At 64.1% G+C, this 17,154-nt stretch overlaps 2 protein-coding genes across 2 annotated transcripts; both read right to left on the reverse strand.

Annotated features, from left to right (window-relative positions):
- Positions 1-231: 231 nt before the first annotated feature.
- Positions 232-5,567, reverse strand: LOC311426188 (fermitin family homolog 3-like). Its single transcript, XM_084502384.1, has 5 exons — positions 5,314-5,567; positions 3,683-3,916; positions 1,650-1,794; positions 1,192-1,370; positions 232-337 (listed from the first exon to the last, which is right to left on the reverse strand). The coding sequence occupies exons 1-5, from the start codon at positions 5,528-5,530 to the stop codon at positions 312-314; spliced, it is 801 nt and encodes a 266-aa protein (XP_084358510.1). The 5' UTR covers positions 5,531-5,567; the 3' UTR covers positions 232-311.
- A 604-nt stretch (positions 5,568-6,171) lies between these two features.
- Positions 6,172-16,733, reverse strand: STIP1 (stress induced phosphoprotein 1). The gene is made up of 14 exons (XM_084502296.1): positions 16,660-16,733; positions 14,436-14,645; positions 12,997-13,138; positions 11,884-12,025; positions 10,616-10,787; positions 10,418-10,544; positions 10,234-10,336; positions 10,005-10,125; positions 9,833-9,929; positions 9,628-9,752; positions 7,903-7,939; positions 7,672-7,775; positions 7,413-7,585; positions 6,172-6,591 (listed from the first exon to the last, which is right to left on the reverse strand). The coding sequence occupies exons 1-14, from the start codon at positions 16,666-16,668 to the stop codon at positions 6,519-6,521; spliced, it is 1,635 nt and encodes a 544-aa protein (XP_084358422.1). The 5' UTR covers positions 16,669-16,733; the 3' UTR covers positions 6,172-6,518.
- Between the last annotated feature and the right edge of the window lie 421 nt (positions 16,734-17,154).

Genomic DNA, 17,154 nt, shown 5'->3' on the forward strand with positions numbered 1-17,154 from the left:
AGGGTGATGGGGGGGGGGCAACGATATTTGGGGTGCCGCGGGGGGGTTTTGGGGTGTCATTTTTGGGGAGATTTGGGGCTTTTTTGAAGCAGCGGTGGGAAAGGTGAGGGTTTGAGGTTGAGGAAGGGCCTGCGGGGGGGGGGTCGGGGAGGTTTTGGGGGGCTGGGGGGCTCTGGGGGGGGTCGGGGGTTTTTGGGGTGCCGCAGGGGGGTTTTGGGGTGTCGGGGGGGGCACCTGGGGGTCGATGTCGAGGAAGCAGTAGTACTTGAAGCGCAGCAGCAGCTCCTCGTCGTCGGCCACGTCCTGCTGCATCAGCGAGCGCGACGACACCAGCCACCTGGGGGGGGGCACCCCAAAATTTAGGGACCCCCCCCAAAAAAAAAAAACATTTGGGGACCCCTCCCCAAAAAATTGGACCCCCCAGAACCTGCTTCCCAAATGCACAGCTCAAAGATGGGCCCCAAAATTGACCCCCCCCAAAAAAACCAGCACAGCAGCCCCCAAACTGCCCCCAATTTGCCCTGCTGCCCCCCCAAATACACCAGCCCCCCCCAATCTGCCCCCAATCTCCTAATCTGCCCCCCCAATCCCCTAATCTGCCCCCTCCAGCCCCCCCAAACCACCCTAATCCCCCCCAATTGCCCCCCAATCTCCTAATCTGCCCCCAATCCCTCCCAGTTGCCCCCCAATACCCTAATCTGCCCCCCCAAACCACCCCAAGTTGCCCCCAGCCCCCTCAATCCCCTAATCTGCCCCCCAGTCCCCTAATCTGTCACCCCAGCCCCCCCAAAACCACCCCATTGCCCCCCAGTTGCCCCCCAATCCCCTAATCTGCCCCCCCAATCCCCTAATCTGCCTCCTCCAGCCCCCCAAACCACCCTAATCCCTCCCAGTTGCCCCCCAATCTCATAATCTGCCCCCATCCCTCCCAGTTGCCCCCCCAGTCCCCTAATCTGCCCCCTCCAGCCCCCCCAAACCACCCTAATCCCTCTGTTGCCCCCCAATCCCCTAATCTGCCCCCGCAAACCACCCCCAATTGCCCCCCATCCCCCTCAATCCCCTAATCTGCCCCCCCAGTCCCCCAAACCACCCTAATCCCCCCCAGTTCCCCCCCAAACCCCCCCAATAATCCCCATTCCCCCCCCCAATCTGCCCCCAGGTCCCCCAAAATCTCCCCCCCCCCCCCGTTACCTCGCATTGATCCGGTGCGGTGCAGCACCGGGTTCCCACGGGGGGGCCGGGGGGGGGCACAGGGACCCAGCCCCCCCCGGGGGGGCCACCAGCATCTGGTAGCAGTTGGGGGTGCCCGGGGGGGCCCCTGGCGGGGGGAGCAGGTGGGGGGGGGGGCCCCCGCCATGGCCCCTCCTGGCCTAAATAAGGGAGGGGGGGGGTCACATCGGAGGGGGGGGGGGGGAGGAGACTTTGGGGGGGGTTCCCCCATTTTGGGGGTCCCTATTTTTGGTGGGGGGGGGTCACAATTTTTGGGGGGTCCCTATTTTTGTGGGGGGGGTCCCATTTTTTTTGGGGGGGTCCCATTCTTTTTTGGGGGGTCCCAATTTTTCAGTGGGGGTCCCATTTTTTTTGGGGGGTGTCCCCCCTTTTTGTGGGATCCCCAATTTTATTTTTTTTTTGAGGGGGGGGCCACTCACCGGGGGGCAGCACAACAGAGCTGAGGTCGAAGTCGACCCTCCTCCTCCTGCCGGGGGGGGGTCGCCGCGTTTCTTGCCCCCCCCTTCCTCCTCCTCCTCATCCTCGGGGGGCCGCAGCAGCGACAGCTCCTCGGGTGCCGGATGCCTGTGCCCCAAAACCATGGGGAGGGGGCCCCAAAGCCCCCCCCCAGAGCCCCCCCAGACCCCCCCAATACCCCCCAGACCCCCCCCAACCCCTTTAATACCCCCAAAGCCCCCCCCAATCCCTCTAATACCCCCCAGACCCCCCCCAGCTCCCCCAAAGATGCCCTCAGATCCCTCTAAGACCCCCCAGGACCCCCTCTAAGACCCCCAGACCCCCCCCAGCTCCCCCCTAACACCCCCAGTTGCCCCCAACCCCCCTCTAATGCCCCCCAGACCCCTCTAACTGCCCCAAGCCCCCTCTAACCCCCCCAGCTGCCCCCAACCCCCCTCTAGTACCCCCCAGGCCCCCGCAACTGCCCCCAAACCTGCTCTAACACCCCCCAGACCCCCCTAACCCCCCCCAGGCCCCCTCTATCACCCCCCCAGCCCCCCTCAGACCCCTCTAACTGCCCCCAGGCCCCCTCTAGCACCCCCCTAGCCCCCTCTAACACCCCCTAACCCCCCTCAAACCCCTCTAGCACCCCCTAACCGCCCCCCAGGCCCCCCAACTGCCCCAAACCTCCTCTAACACCCCCCCAGACCCCCCAGCTGCCTCCCAGTCCCCTCTAACCCCCACTAAACCCCCCTCAGACCCCTCTAACACCCCCCAGACCCCCTCTAGCACCCCCTAACCCCCCTCAAGCCCCCTAGCCCCTTCTAACACCCTCTAAGCCCCCCAGGACCCCCCAGGACCCCCCCCAGCCATACCCAGCAGCCGGCAGGCCTCGGCCACCACCCTGCAGAGGGGCTGGGCGAAGGAGAGGCGCTCTGACCCCCCCCAGGACCCCCTCTAAACCCCTCTAACACCCTACTAGCCCCCTCTAGCACCCCCCTAGCCCCCCCAACTGCCCCCAAACCTCCTCTAAGACCCCCCCAGACTCCCCCAGCTGCCTCCCAGTACCCTCTAACACCCTCCAAGCCCCCCTCAGACCCCTCTAACACCCCACAGGACCCCTCTAACTGCCCCCAGGACCCCTCTAATGCCCCCCCAGGCCCTTTATCTGCCCCCAGGACCCCCCTAGCCCCCCCCGGACCCCCCCGACGTACCCAGCAGTCGGCAGGCCTCGGCCACCACCCTGCAAATGGGCTCGGCGAAGGAGAGGCACTCTGACCCCCCCCCAGGACCCCCTCTAAACCCCTCTAACACCCCCCAGGCCCCCCCTAACTGCCCCTAGACCCCCTCTAACTGCCCCCAGGACCCCCCCAGGACCCCCCCCAGCCATACCCAGCAGCCGGCAGGCCTCGGCCACCACCCTGCAGAGGGGCTCGGCGAAGGAGAGGCGCTCTGACCCCCCCCCAGGACCCCCTCTAAACCCCTCTAACGCCCCCCTAGCCCCCTCTAACACCCTCTAAGCCCCCCCAGGACCCCCCCAGCCATACCCAGCAGCCGGCAGGCCTCGGCCACCACCCTGCAGAGGGGTTCGGCGAAGGAGAGGCGCTCTGACCCCCCCAGGACCCCTCTAATGCCCCCCCCAGGCCCTTTATCTGCCCCCAGGACCCCCCTAGCCCCCCCCTGGACCCCCCCGACGTACCCAGCAATCGGCAGGCCTCGGCCACCACCCTGCAGAGGGGCTCGGCGAAGGAGAGGCGCTCTGACCCCCCCCAGGACCCCTCTATCACCCTCCTAGCCCCCTCTAACACCCTCTAAGCCCCCCCAGGACCCCCCCAGGACCCCCCCCAGCCATACCCAGCAGCCGGCAGGCCTCGGCCACCACCCTGCAGAGGGGTTCGGCGAAGGAGAGGCGCTCTGACCCCCCCCAGGACCCCTCTAGCACCCCCTAACCCCCCCAAGGACCCCTCTAAACCCCCCTCAAACCCTCTAAGCCCCCCAGGACCCCCCCCAGCCATACCCAGCAGTCGGCAGGCCTCGGCCACCACCCTGCAGAGGGGCTCGGCGAAGGAGAGGCGCAGCCGCAGGCGGCGGCGGTTGGGCAGGCGGAGGCGCAGGGCTCGGTGCTGGGGGGCGAAGCGGAGCCGCGCGTCCGCCCCCACCCCCAGCGCGTCCAAGGTGCGGCCGGGACGGAGCAGCCACTGCCGACGCTGGGCCCACCACAAAGCGTGGTCTGACCAGTCCCTTTGCACCCCTATTTGGGGGGGGGGGGGACACACGGGGGGGGTCAGCGGGGGGGTACGGGGTGGGAGAGGGGGTCTTCCACCCCCCCTCTGTTATCTGGAGACTGTAATCGTGATGCTGACCCCACCCGGTGCTGCTCAAAATTCTCCCGTTGTTCAATATCCGCCCCCCCCCATGCCCAAAATGCCCCCCCCATAGCCCTGAACACCCCCCCATAGCCCTGAAACCCCCCCGTTGCCCAATATCCCCCCCATGCCACCCCAAACCCCCCATGACAAACCTAATCCCCCCAAACCCCCCCCAAACTCCCCCCATTGCTCCCAATATCCCCCCCCATGACAACCCTACACCCCCCATGCCCCCCCAAACTCCCCCCATCACCCAATATTCCCCCCTATGACTCCCCCAACTCCCCCCGTCACCCAATATCCCCCCCATACCTCCCAAACTCCCCCCATCACCCAATAACCTCCCCCATAGCCCCCCCCAAACTCCCCCCCATCACCCAATAACCCCCCCATAGCCCCCCAAACTCCCCCATGACCCCCATCACCCAATATCCCCCCCCAATACCAACCCTACACCCCCCCATAGCCCCCAAAACTCCCCCACATCACCCAATATCCGCCCCCATCACCCAATTTCCCCCCCCATGACAACCCTAACCCCCCCCAAAATCCCCCCATGCCCCCCCCCATCGCCCCCTAAACCCCCCCATACCCTCCCAAAACCCCCCCATGAACCCCCTGACCCCATAACCCCATCACCCCTACCCCCCCATGGGCCCCCCCCCAAATAATCCCTTCTACACCCCCCCCATCACACCAAAAATCCTAATTTCACCCCATAGCCCCCCCCCCACGTACCCCTAAACCCCAAATTGGGGGGGGGGGGGAGAGCAGAAAGGGGCTGGGGAGCCGGGGGGGGTCATGGGGGGGCTATGGAGACATTTGGGGGGGCTGGGGGGGGGGCTGCAAGGTGCTACTGGGGGTTGGGGTGCTGGGGGGGGCTGTGAGGACCCTGCTGCCCCCCCCCGTAAACCTGGGGGGGGGGGTCATGGGGTGGGGGGGGCACCCAGGGCTATTTATACCCCTCGGTTCCCTTATCGCCCCGGCCAGGGGGTGACACGGAAACGGGGGGGGGACCCTGGGACCCCCCGATAAGGGCTGGGCCCCCCCCCGACCACATCCTGCCCCCCCCCCGCCCCCCCCCAGCAGCAGCCACTCAGCACCGCGTGATGGAGGGAAGGACGAGGAGGGGGGGGGGGGGGGGGGAAAACCCTTTGCTATAGGGCTGGGGGGGGTCAGGGGCGCCCCCCCAGTTTGCTACGGCTCGGAGGGACCCTAAAAGGGTGGGGGGGCACAAATTTGCCCCCCCAAAACCCCCCCGGGGGGGGGGGGCACTCACCCACGGTCTCCACGATGAGCAGCATGAGGCCGCCAACGTGCAGGTCCCCGGTGACGCGGAGGGCGACAGTGAGGCTGGGGGGGGGCTCTAGCGGTGGCCCCCCCGGTTTGGGGGGGTCAAGGGGGGGGTCAGGACCCCCCCCGGCCCCCTCCACCTCCACCTGGAGCTCGAAGGAGCCGTCGATGGCCTCCCCCGTGGCCGTCTTCAGCCCCGCCATGGCGCCGGGTGCCCCCCCCCTTTTCTTGTCCCCCCCCCCACCCCCCAACCACGTAGAGGAAGTGGAGCCGTGATGTCACCCCCCCCAAAAAAAATGCCACGCCCAGGTCCCCGTCGCAACCCCCCCCCTCCCTTAAAAAATATTTGGGGTGACCCCAATATCCCTGCACCCCCCCCCCCCACCGTATTTCCCCCCCAATCATGGATTTGGAACCACTACATTTGGGGTGCCCCCCCCCGTCTAAAAATTAAAATTTTGGGTGCTTTTTGTCCCAAAAATCGAGGGGGGGGGGGCAGCCTTCCGGGGCCGGGCAGGAAGCGGAAGCCAGGGCCCCAATTTGAGAACTACAGCCCCAAATTTTGGCCCCCCCCCCCAAAAAAAAGGCAGGATTTGGATGTGTGCCCCCCCAAACCCCCCCCCCATTAGACGGTGGTGCCCCCCCCCCATTAAGCCCCCTCCCATCATCCCAAAGTCCCCCCCCTTCCCCCAAAACGGATCCACCCCCCCAAAAAAAGACCCAAACACCCCCTTTTTGCCCCCCCCCGTGCCCCCCCCGTATTGACCTCGGTGCCTGCCCCCCCCCCCACGACCCCCCCCCTCCCCAAAAATCCCCCCCCCGCCCCACAGAGGCTGGGCCTGGCAACTGCTCCGCTCTTTATTGGGGCCGCGGCGACCCAAAACCGAGACAATTTGAGGGGGGGGAGGTGGGGGGGGGGGCAGCACCCCACGACCCCCACCCCCCCTCCCCAGGGACCCCAAACACCCTCTGGGGGTACCCTGAGACCCCCCCCAAACACTTCCCCCCCCCCCCTCAATGGGGCTGCAGCATCTCCGGTGTCCCCATGGCCTGGCGCTGGGGGGGGGTCCCCGTTTCCCCCTGGGACTGGGGGGGGAGGCGAGCAGGGCCCCCCAAACCCCCCCCCCTAAATTTTAAGGAGGGGGGGGGGTCCCCAGGGGCTGTGGGGGGGGGGACACGGGGACGGTGACATCACCGGATGGCGATCAGCCCAACGTCCATCAGCTTCTGGATCTTCTGGGCGATGACGGGGTTCTTGAGGTGCCTGGGGGGGGGGACAAGAGGGTCGGGGGGGACACGGAGACCCCCCCATAACCCCCAGACCCCCCCCATAACCCCCAGACCTCCCCTATAACCCCCAGACCCCCCCCCCGTGGTCCTAAGGGGGGTGGTGACAGGGAGGGGGCCTGAGGGCGTCATGAAGCAGGAGGGCAGGGGGACAAAAGGGGGTGATGGGGGGTGGGGGGGGATGTGGGGACATTTTGGGGACGGGGGGCACCCCACAAGGTGCTGGGGGCACCCCAGGGACCCCCTGTGACACCTTGGGGACACCTTGGGGACATGCGGGGACCCCTGTGACACCTCGGGAACCCCCTGTGACCCCTCGGGGACACGTGGGGACCCCCGTGACACCTCAGGGACCCCCTGTGACACCTTGGGGACACCTTGGGGACACTTGGGGACCCCCGTGACACCCTGGGGACACCTCAGGGACCCCCGGGGATACCCCACAAGGTTTTGGGGACCCTCTGAGCAACACCACCATGGCCAAAGTGCACCACAGGGCACCCCACGGAGCACCGGGGACACCTCGGGGACCCCATGTGACACCTCGGGGACCCCCTGTGACACCCTGGGGACATGTGGGGACCCCCTGTGACACCCCACGAGGCTCTGGGGACCCTCCCCACGCCCCCCCAGCAGCTCTGAGCGACACCACCATGGCCAAAGTGCACCACGGGGCACCCCACGGAGCACCGGGGCCACCTCGGGGACCCCCTGTGCCACCTCGGGGCCACCTCGGGGCCACCTCGGGGCCACGTGGGGACATTTTGGGGACCCGGGGGGGGGGGGGTCGGCACTCACTCGCTGAGGGCCTGGGGGTCTTTCTGCATCTGCTCGAGGATGAGGCGCATGGCGGGGTCGCTCATGATCTGCTGCACCTCGGGGTCGGCCATGGCGCGCCGCTTCACCTCCTCGGGGTTGTCGTTGCGGTTGTACTGGGCCAACAGGCAGCGCTGGTAACCCTCAGCAGCCTCCTGGGGGGGCCAAAAAACACGGGGGGGTCACCCTAAAGCCCCCCCCGGGATGATTTTTGGGGTTCCTGGGCTGGGGGGGGGCTCACCTTACAGGAGGCGTCGAGGTCGAGGGCGCGCTGGTAGACGTCCATGGCTTTGCTGTAGTCCTTCATCGCCTCCAGCGCCGCTGCCTTGCGGGTGTAGCCTTTAACTGGGGGGGGGGCAGGGGAATTTGGGGGGGCAGCACCCCAAAAAAGCCCCCCCCGGGATGGGTAAGCCCACCCCAAGCTGGATAACCCCCCCCCTCCATGTCCAGGTATCCCCAGGGTGAGACTCACTGAAGGTGGGCTCCAGGCGGATGCATTCCTCGCAGTCCTGTGGGGGGGGGGGAAAATGGGTGGGGGCGCCCCAAAATTTGTTTGGGGTACCCCAAAATGTCTTAGGGGCATCTGAAAAATCAGTGGGGGATCCCAAAAATTAGAGGGGGCATCCCAAAAGTCATGGATGAGCCCTAAAGTTGGTGGGGGCACAGCAAAAATCATGGGGGGACCCCCAAAAATGGGTGGGGGCACCCCAAAAATCAAGGGGGGACCCCAAAACTTGGTGGGGGCACCCCAAAATTTGTTTGGGGTACCCCAAAAGGTGTTGGGGGCTTCTGAAAAATCAGTGGGGGATACCAAAAATTAGAGGGGGCACCCCAAAAGTCATGGATGAGCCCTAAAGTTGGTGGGGGCACAGCAAAAATCATGGGGGGACCCCCAAAAATGGGTGGGGGCACCCCAAAAATCAAGGGGGGACCCCAAAACTTGGTGGGGGCACCCCAAAATTTGTTTGGGGTACCCCAAAAGGTGTCGGGGGTATCTGAAAAATCAGTGGGGGACCCCAAAAATTAGAGGGGGCATCCCAAAAGTCATGGATGAGCCCTAAAGTTGGTGGGGGCACAGCAAAAATCATGGGGGGACCCCCAAAAATGGGTGGGGGCACCCCAAAAATTATGAGGGGAACCCAAAACTTGGTGGGGGCACCCCAAAATTTGTTTGGGGTACCCCAAAAGGTGTCGGGGGTATCTGAAAAATCAGTGGGGGACCCCAAAAATTAGAGGGGGCATCCCAAAAGTCCTGGATGAGCCCTAAAGTTGGTGGGGGCACAGAAAAATCATGGGGGGACCCCCAAAAAATTGGTGGGGGCACCCCAAAAATCAAGGGGGGGCCCCAAAACTTGGTGGATGCACCCCAAAATTTGTTTGGGGTACCCCAAAAGGTGTTGGGGGCTTCTGAAAAATCAGTGGGGGACCCCAAAAATTGGAGGGGGCATCCCAAAAGTCATGGATGAGCCCAAAAGTTGGTGGGGGCACAGCAAAAATCATGGGGGGACCCCCAAAAATGGGTGGGGGTACCCCAAAAATTATGGGGGGGACCCCAAAATGTCTTGGGGGCATCTTGGGTGACCTTGAACCCCAAAAGCAGGTCCCCAGACCCCTTGGGTGACCCCTAAACCCCCAGAACAGGTCCCTAAAACCCCTTGAGTGACCCCAAACCCCCAAATCAGGTCCCCAGACCCTCTTGTGTGACCCCTAAACCCCAAAACACATCCCCAAACCCCTTGTGTGACCCCCAAATCCCCCAAACCCAGCCCCCAGCCCCCTTGTGTGACCCCCAAATCCCCCAAACCCAGCCCCCAGCCCCCTTGTGTGACCCCCAAATCCCCCAAACCCAGCCCCCAGCCCCCTTGTGTGACCCCCAAACCCCCAAATCAGGTCCCCAGACCCTCTTGGGTGACCCCTGAACCCCAAAACACATCCCTAAACCCCTTGTGTGACCCCCAAGCCCCCCAAAACCAGCCCCCAGCCCCCTTGTGTGACCCCCAAACCCCCCAAACCCAGCCCCCAAACCCCTTGTGTGACCCCCAACTCCCCCGAAGGAGCTCGGGGTGCCCCCCAGCCCCCCCCAAAACCCCTCCCAACCCCCCCGAAGGAGCTCAGGGTGCCCCCCAGCCCCCCCCAAAACCCCTCCCAACCCCCCCAAAGGATCTCGGGGTGCCCCCCAGCCCCCCCAGACCCCCACCTTCAGCGCCAGGGGGAACTCGAGCAGCTTGGTGTAGCAGGCGGCGCGGTTGCTGTACAGCTTGGCGTCGTGCGGGTTGCGCCGGATCGCCTCGCTGTAATGCTTCATGGCACGAGGGTAATCCCCTGGGTGGGCGTGGGGGGGGGACAGGGGGTCAGCCTTGAGTTTTAGGGACCCCCCCAGCCCCAAAAAAGCCCCCGCTCACCTTTCTGGAAGCATTCGTTGCCCTTGTTCTTCTCCTCCAGAGCCAGGTCGGGGTCGATGTACGCCAGCCGCTCCTGCTCCTTTAGGATCTTCTCCGCCTGCACGACGCGAGAATGGGATTTGGGGGGGGGTCCACACCTTAATTTCCCCCCCCAGGAGCCCCCCAGGGGTACCTGCTGGCACTTTTTGAGCACGTCGGGGGTGCGGTGCTCGGCCAGGGACTTGTTGTAGAAGTGGATGGCGTCCTTGTAGCTCTCCTCCTTGAAGTACGAGTTGCCGATGCGGGCGTACGCCCTGCGGTTGGGGGGGGGTTTGGGGGGGCACGGCGACATTTGGGGGTGCCGAGGGTGTCCAAAAAACGCCCCCCCGCCCCGTTAAAAAGAGGGCTCCCCCCCCACTCACTTAGCAATCTGCCTGTAGTCCTCTCTGTTCTCCCTGCCCACCTCGATGGCTTTCTCGCACAGCTCCCGGCACCGGTTGTAATCGCCCTTCTCGAAGTAAACGGCTACAACGGGGGAGGGGGGCAAAAAGGATTAAATTGGGGGGGTTTTGGGGGTCCCGAAGGCCCCCCCGGGGTGGTACTCACCCGCCTGGTTGGTGATATAAGTCATGTTGGTGGGATCAAGCTCCTGGGCTCGGTCGTAGTGCGCCAGGGCGGCGGCGAAGTCCTTGCGCTTGTAGGCGGCGTTGCCCTGCTCCTTCTCCTGCTGCGCCTAAAAGGGGGGGGGGCAGTGGGTATTTGGGGGGATTTGGGGGTTTTTAAGGGGTCCGGGAGGGTTCAAACCTGCTTCTTGTTCTCCGGGAGGTCCTGCTGCATGGGTTCGGGGCGAGGGTCGGGCTTGGGGGGCTGTGGGGGGGGCGGGGGGGACATGGCTTCCTCCTCTTCCTCGGCCCCGCTCAGGTCGACCCCCAGCAGCACGCTCAGCGTCGTCATCACCCGGGGGTCCTGCAGCTTCCTGGGGGGGGGAAAAAAGGGGGCTACGTGGGGGTGGGACCCCAAAAAAAAAAAACCCCAACAACTCCCCAGCGGCACCCCCTAAACCGCTCGGGGGTCCTGGGTGGGATTGGTGCACGATCCAGGCGGTATGACCCCAAAAAGTGCCCCAAAAGCCATGCTGAGAGCCCCAAAACCTGTGTTAATCCTGCCCAAACCCATCCCAAATCCCCCAAAACCTGTCCCAAATGCCAGGTTAAGCCCCCAAAACCTGCCCCAAGTCCTCCTAGAACCCCAAAACCTGCCCCAAGCCCCACACTAACACCCCAAAGCCCATCCCAACTCCCCCTTGGTACCCCAAAACCTATCCAAACTCCCCCCAAAATTTGCCCCAAATCCCAGGTTAAGCCCCCGAAGCCCATGTTGGCAGCCCCAAACCTATCCCAACACCCCCTCAACACCCCAAAACTTATCCTAAACTCCACCCCAGCGCCCCCAAATCCCCCCAAACCCCACTCAAACCCCATCCCAACACCCCCAAACCCCACCCCAACGTTCCCAAATCCCCCCAAACCCCACCCCAGCGCCCCCAAATCCCCCCAAACCCCTCCCCAATGCCCCCAAACCCCCCCAAAATCCCCTTATAAGCCCTCAAATCCCCCCCAAATCCCTCCAAACCCCACCCCAGCGCCCCTAAATCCCACCCCAACACCCCCAAACACCACCCTAAACCCACCCCAACACCCCCAAATCCCCCCATAAGCCCTCAAATCCCCCCCAAATCCCCCCAAACCCCACTCAAACCCCACCCCAGCACCCCCAAATCCCCCCATAAGCCCTCAAATCCCCCCAAACCCCACTGCAGCACCCCCAAACTCCCCCCAAACCCCTCCCCAACACCCCCAAATCCCCCCAAACCCCACTCCAACACCCCCAAATCTCCCCAGAAGCCCTCAAATCCCCCACAAATCCACCCCAGCACCTCCAAACTCCCCCCAAACCCCTCCCCAACGCCCCCAAATCCCACCCCAACACCCCCAAACTCCCCCCAAACACCCCCAAATCCCTCCCCAACCCCCCCAAAACCCCCCGAAATCCTCCCCCCGACCCCCACGCACGTGCCGAGCTCGGCGGGCTGCGTTCGGAGCTGCTCCAGCAGCTCGCGGTAGCCGGGGTCCCCCAGCAGCGCCCGCGTCCGGGGGTCGGCCTCCAGCTTGGCGTAGAGGTTGGGCACGCTGAAGGGGTTCAGCAGCTTCCGCTCTGGGGGGGGGGCACGGGGGGGGCGTCAGGGACCCCCAACGGACCCCCCCCTAGGGCTGGAATCCCCTACAGGGGGTGATAGTGCTGCTCCGGGAGCCTAAAATCCCATTCTAGGGCACCGAAACCCTATTTGGGGACCACAAAACCCCACTTTGGGGCCCCAAAACCCCACTTTGGGACCCTGAAACCCCATTCTGGGACCCCAAAACCCTATTTGGGGACCCCAAAATCCCATTCTGGGGCCCCGAAACCCCATTCCGGGACCCCAAAACCCCACTTTGGGGACCTGAAACCCTATTTTGGGGCCCCAAAACCCCATTCTGGGGCCCCAAAACCCTATTTTGGGACCCCAAAACCCCATTTTGGGGCCCCCCTGAAGTTCCTCACCGAGCCCCCAGCCTCATTCTAGAATTCTAAAGCCCCCTAACCACCCCAGGGTGCCCCCAGCCCCACTCCAGGACCCCCAAACCACCCCAGGGTGCCCCCAAACCCTCTCAGGGTACCCCCAAACCCTCTCAGGGTACCCCCAGCCCCACTCCAGGACCCCCAAACCACCCCAGGGTGCCCCCAAACCCTCTCAGGGTACCCCCAAACCCTCTCAGGGTGCCCCCAGCCCCACTCCAGGACCCCCAAACCACCCCAGGGTGCCCCCAGCCCCACTCCAGGACCCCCAAACCCACTCCAGGATGCCCCCTAACCCATTCCAGAACCCCCAAACCACCCCAGGGTGCCCCCAAACCCTCTCAGGGTGCCCCCAAACCACCCCAGGGTGCCCCCAGCCCCACTCCAGGACCCCCAGACCACCCCAGGGTGCCCCCAGACCACCCCAGGGTGCCCCCAGCCCCACTCCAGGACCCCCAGACCACCCCAGGATGCCCCCTAACCACCCCAGGGTGCCCCCAGCCCCACTCCAGGACCCCCAAACCACCCCAGGACGCCCCCAAACCCCTCCCCGAGCCCCCCCCCCTCACCAGCCAGCCTCGCCTCCATGTTTTGCAGCCCCTCCCGCAGCTGCGCGTTGCCCGGCTCGTGCTTCAGCCCCTCCTCGTACGTCTGCTTGGCCTCCTCGAAGCGGTTCAGGAACTCCAGCGCCGCTGCCTTGCGTGAGTAACCCTACAAGGGACATCACCACCGTCACAAAAACCCCCCAAAAATACCCCAAAACGCCCCGAAACTGAACCAGCAGCGTGCTCGGGTGGCCGGGAGGTGTTGGGATGAGCTCAGGGAGGTGCTTGAGGTTTTAAAGGCCCCCCTGGAGGGCTTTAAAATATGTTTAAAATATGTTTTAAATGTAAAATACGTTTAAAATACGTAAAGCTGAGCAATAGGGTTCAGTGGAGGACTTGTGTTAGGTCAGAGGATGGACTGGGTGATCTTGAGGCCTCTTCCAACCTAAAAATTCTGTGATTTTGGGATTTTTCTCCCACGTGCCTAGTGCCAGGACGAGGAAGAATGGGCTCAAGTTGCACCAGGGGTGTTTTAGGTTGGATTTTAGAAGAAGTTCTTTATGGAAAGGGTTTGAAGACGTTTAAGGAAATGTGTAAGGTTTTAAAGACCCCCTGGAAATCTTTAAAATACGTTTAGATGTAGAATTTAGCGATGCAGTTTAGTGGAGGACTGGTTAGTGTTAGGTCAGGGGTTGGACTCGATGATCTTGAGGCCTCTTCCAACCTAAAAATTCTGCGATTTTGGGATTTTTCTCCCACGTGCCTGGCGCCAGGACGAGGAGGAACGCGCTAAAGTGTTTTAGGGTGTTTTAGGGTGGATTTTAGAAGAACTTCTTTATGGAAAGGGTTGGGACGGGCTGCCCAGGGAGGTGCTTGAGGCTTTAAAGACCCCCCTGGAGGTCTTTTTAAAGCCCTGGAGGTCTTTAAAAGCCATTTGGATGTAGCTCAGCAACACAGTTTAGCAGAAAACTACTCAGAGCTTGGACTGGGTGACCTGGAGGCCTCTTCCAACCTAGAAATTCCATGATTTTGGGATTTTTCTCCCACTTCTTTATGGAAAGAGTTGGGACGAGCTGCCCAGGGAGGTGTTTAAGGTTTTAAAGACCCCCCTGGAGGTCTTTAAAAGCTGTTTAGATGTAGAGTTTAGTGATATGGTTTAGTGGAGGACTCAGTATTAGATCAGAGGTCAGACTGGGTGATCTGGAGGCCTCTTCCAACCTAGAAATTCCATGATTTTGGGATTCTCCTCCCACTTCTTTATGGAAAGGGTTGGGAGGCGTTGGGACGGGCTGCCTAGGGAAGTGTTTAAGGTTTTAAAGACCCCCCTGGAGCTCTTTAAAAGCAGTTTACCCGTAGCTCAGCGACACGATTTACCCAATAACCACTCTGAGCTCGGCCTGGGCGACCCGGAGCCCCTTCCCAACCCCGAAAACGCCCTCGGCGGGGGTTCCCGGGGGTCTCACCTTGGCCCAGTCGGGTCTCAGCTCCACGGTACGGCAGGCGTCGGCCAGGGCTCGGTTGTAGTCGCCTTGGCGGGCGTAGGCGGCCGAGCGGTTGCTGTAGAGGACGTGGTTGTGGGCGTCCAGGGCGATGGCGGCCGTGTAGTGCCTCACGGCCCCCGCGATGTCCCCCGCCGCCAGCGCGCGGTTGCCCCGCTCCTTCAGCTCCTGCGCCTGTGGGGGGGGGTGAGGAGGAGGAGGAGGGGGTGAGGAAGGGTAGGGGGGGGGTGGGAGGGGTGAGGAGGTGGAGGAGGGGGTGAGGAAGGGGATAGGGGGGTGGAAGGGGTGAGGAGGAGGAAGGGTATGGGGGGTGGAAGGGGTGAGGAGGAGGAAGGGTATGGGGGGTGGAAGGGGTGAGGAGGAGGAGGAGGAAGGGTATGGGGGGTGGGAGGGGTGAGGAGGAGGAGGAGGGGGTGAGGAAGGGGATAGGGAGGTGGGAGGGGTGAGGAGGAGGATGGGGGGAAATGAGGGAGAGGAAGAAGAGGAGTGGGTGAAGAAGGAGGTGAGGAAGGGTATAGGGAGGTGGAAGGGGTGAGGAGGAGGAGGAGGAGGAAGGGTAGAGGGGGGTGGGAGGGGTGAGGAGGAGGAGGAGGAAGGGTATGGGGGGTGGAAGAGGAGGAGGGGGTGAGGAAGGGCATGGGGAGGTGGAAGGAGTGAGGAAGAGGATGGGGAGAAGGAAGGGGTGGAGGAAGGGTGGGGGGGATGAGGGAGAGGAAGAAGAGGAGTGGGTGAGGAAGGGCACAAGGAGGTGGAAGGGGTGAGGAGGAGGAGGAAGGGGTGAGGAAGGAGGTGAGGAAGGGTATAGGGAGGTAGAAAGAGTGAGGAAGAGGATGGGGAGAAGGAGGGGAGGAGGTGAGGAAGGGCACGGGGAGGTGGAAGGGGTGAGGAGGATGGGGAGAAAGAAGAGGTGAGGAAGGGCATGGGGAGAAGGTGAGGAAGAGGAGGAGAAGATGAGGGAGGAGGTGAGGAAGAGGAGTAGGGGGCGAGGAAGGAGATGAGGAAGGGCATGGAAAGGTGGAAGGAGTGAGGAAGAGGATGGGGAAGAGGTGAGGAAGGGCACGAGGAAGAAGGAGTGAGGAAGAGCATGGGGAGAAGAATGGGGTGAGGAAGAAGAGGAGGGAGTAAGGATGAAGGCCACAAGGAGCAAAAAGAGTGAGGAAGAGTACGGGGAGAAGATGAAGTGAGGAAGAAAAATAACAAGCAAGGATGAAGAGCAAGTAAAAACATATAAAAAATATAGAAAATGTAAAAAAAGAGTAAGAAAAAGCAGAATACAGAGTGAGAAAACAGAAAAAAATAAAAACAGAATGAAAACGGCTCCCTCAGGACCACCCAAACCCCCTCAGAGCCCACCCGAGGACCCCCAGAGCACCCCCAGAGACCCCCCAGCCCACCTCAGAGCCCCCCAGGACCCCTCAGGACCCCTCAAAGCCCCCCCAGTCCCCTCAGAGACCCCCAGGTACCTTACGCACCACCCCCACCCCTCTCAAGACCCCTCAGGACCACCCCAGGACCTCCTTAGGGTCCCTCAGTACCCCTCGAAGCCCCCCCAGAGCCCCTCCAAGCCCCTCCAAAGCCCCAAGACCCCCGGAACCCCCCCCCCAGTACCTCCTTAGGGCCCCTCAGGACCCCTCGAAGCCCCCCAGGCTCCCTCAAAAACCCCGCAGGCCCCCCAGAACCTCCTCAGGACCACCCGAAACCCCCCAGGCGCCCTCAGGACCCCCTCAGGGCCCCCCAAGGCCCCCAGAACCGCCCCAGGACCCCCGGAGCCCCCTCAGGAGCTCCCGAAGCGCCCCCAGGCCCCTCAGGACCCCTCAGGACCCTCCCGAAGCCCCCCAGGCCCCCTCAGGACCCCCCGACCCCCCCCCAACCCAACCCCTCAGGGCCCTTTAGAGCCCCCCAGGCCCCCTCAAGACCCCGCAGGCCCCCTCAGGACCACCCGAAGCCCCCCAGGGCCCCTCAGGCCCCCTCAGGACCCCTCGACCCCCCCCAACCCAGCCCCTCAAGGCCCCTTCAGAGCCCTCCAGGCCCCTCAGGCCCCCCCCAGACCCCCTCAGGACCCCCCCAAGGCCCTCAGGACCCCCGGAGCCCCCCCGGAAGCCCCTCAGGAGCTTCCAAAGCCCCCCCCAGCCCCCTCAGGACCCTCCCGGAGCCCCCCAGGACCCCCTCAGGCCCCCCCCGCCCCCACCTCCTCCATGGCGGCGCCGGTTCCGCTCCGCTCCGCGCCCGCCGCCTCGCGCCGCCTTCTGGAAGCTGCTAGAAGCCTCGCGCCCCGCCCCCCGCCGCCCATTGGCCGCCGGCCCCGCCCGCCCGCGCCCACGCGCCCGCCCATTGGCCGCCGCCCAGGAGCGCGCCCCGCCATTGGCTGAGCCCCGGAGCGGCGCCCGCCCCTTCTCGCCCCGCCTCCTCGCCGGAAGCCGGCGGCGAAGGCCCGCCCCGCGCGCTGATTGGCCGAGGCGGGCGGCGGCTCGCCCCCCCATTGGCGAGAGCCCTGCCTGGCCTTCTGGAATTTTCCACCCCTCCCATTGGCTGCGCCAGATGCCAATCAGAAGGGAGAGGGGGCGGGGCTGCGGCGAGGGGGCCCCGCCCCGCGGCGGGGAGACCTCGGGAGGGGGCGGGGCTTAAACAAAGGGGCGGGGCTTGCACCAGGGGGCGGGGCTTGCACCAGGAGGGCCTCGTGCAT

The sequence above is a fragment of the Aythya ferina genome, assembly GCF_964211825.1.
Source record: "Aythya ferina genome assembly, chromosome: 38".
NCBI lineage: Eukaryota > Metazoa > Chordata > Aves > Anseriformes > Anatidae > Aythya > Aythya ferina.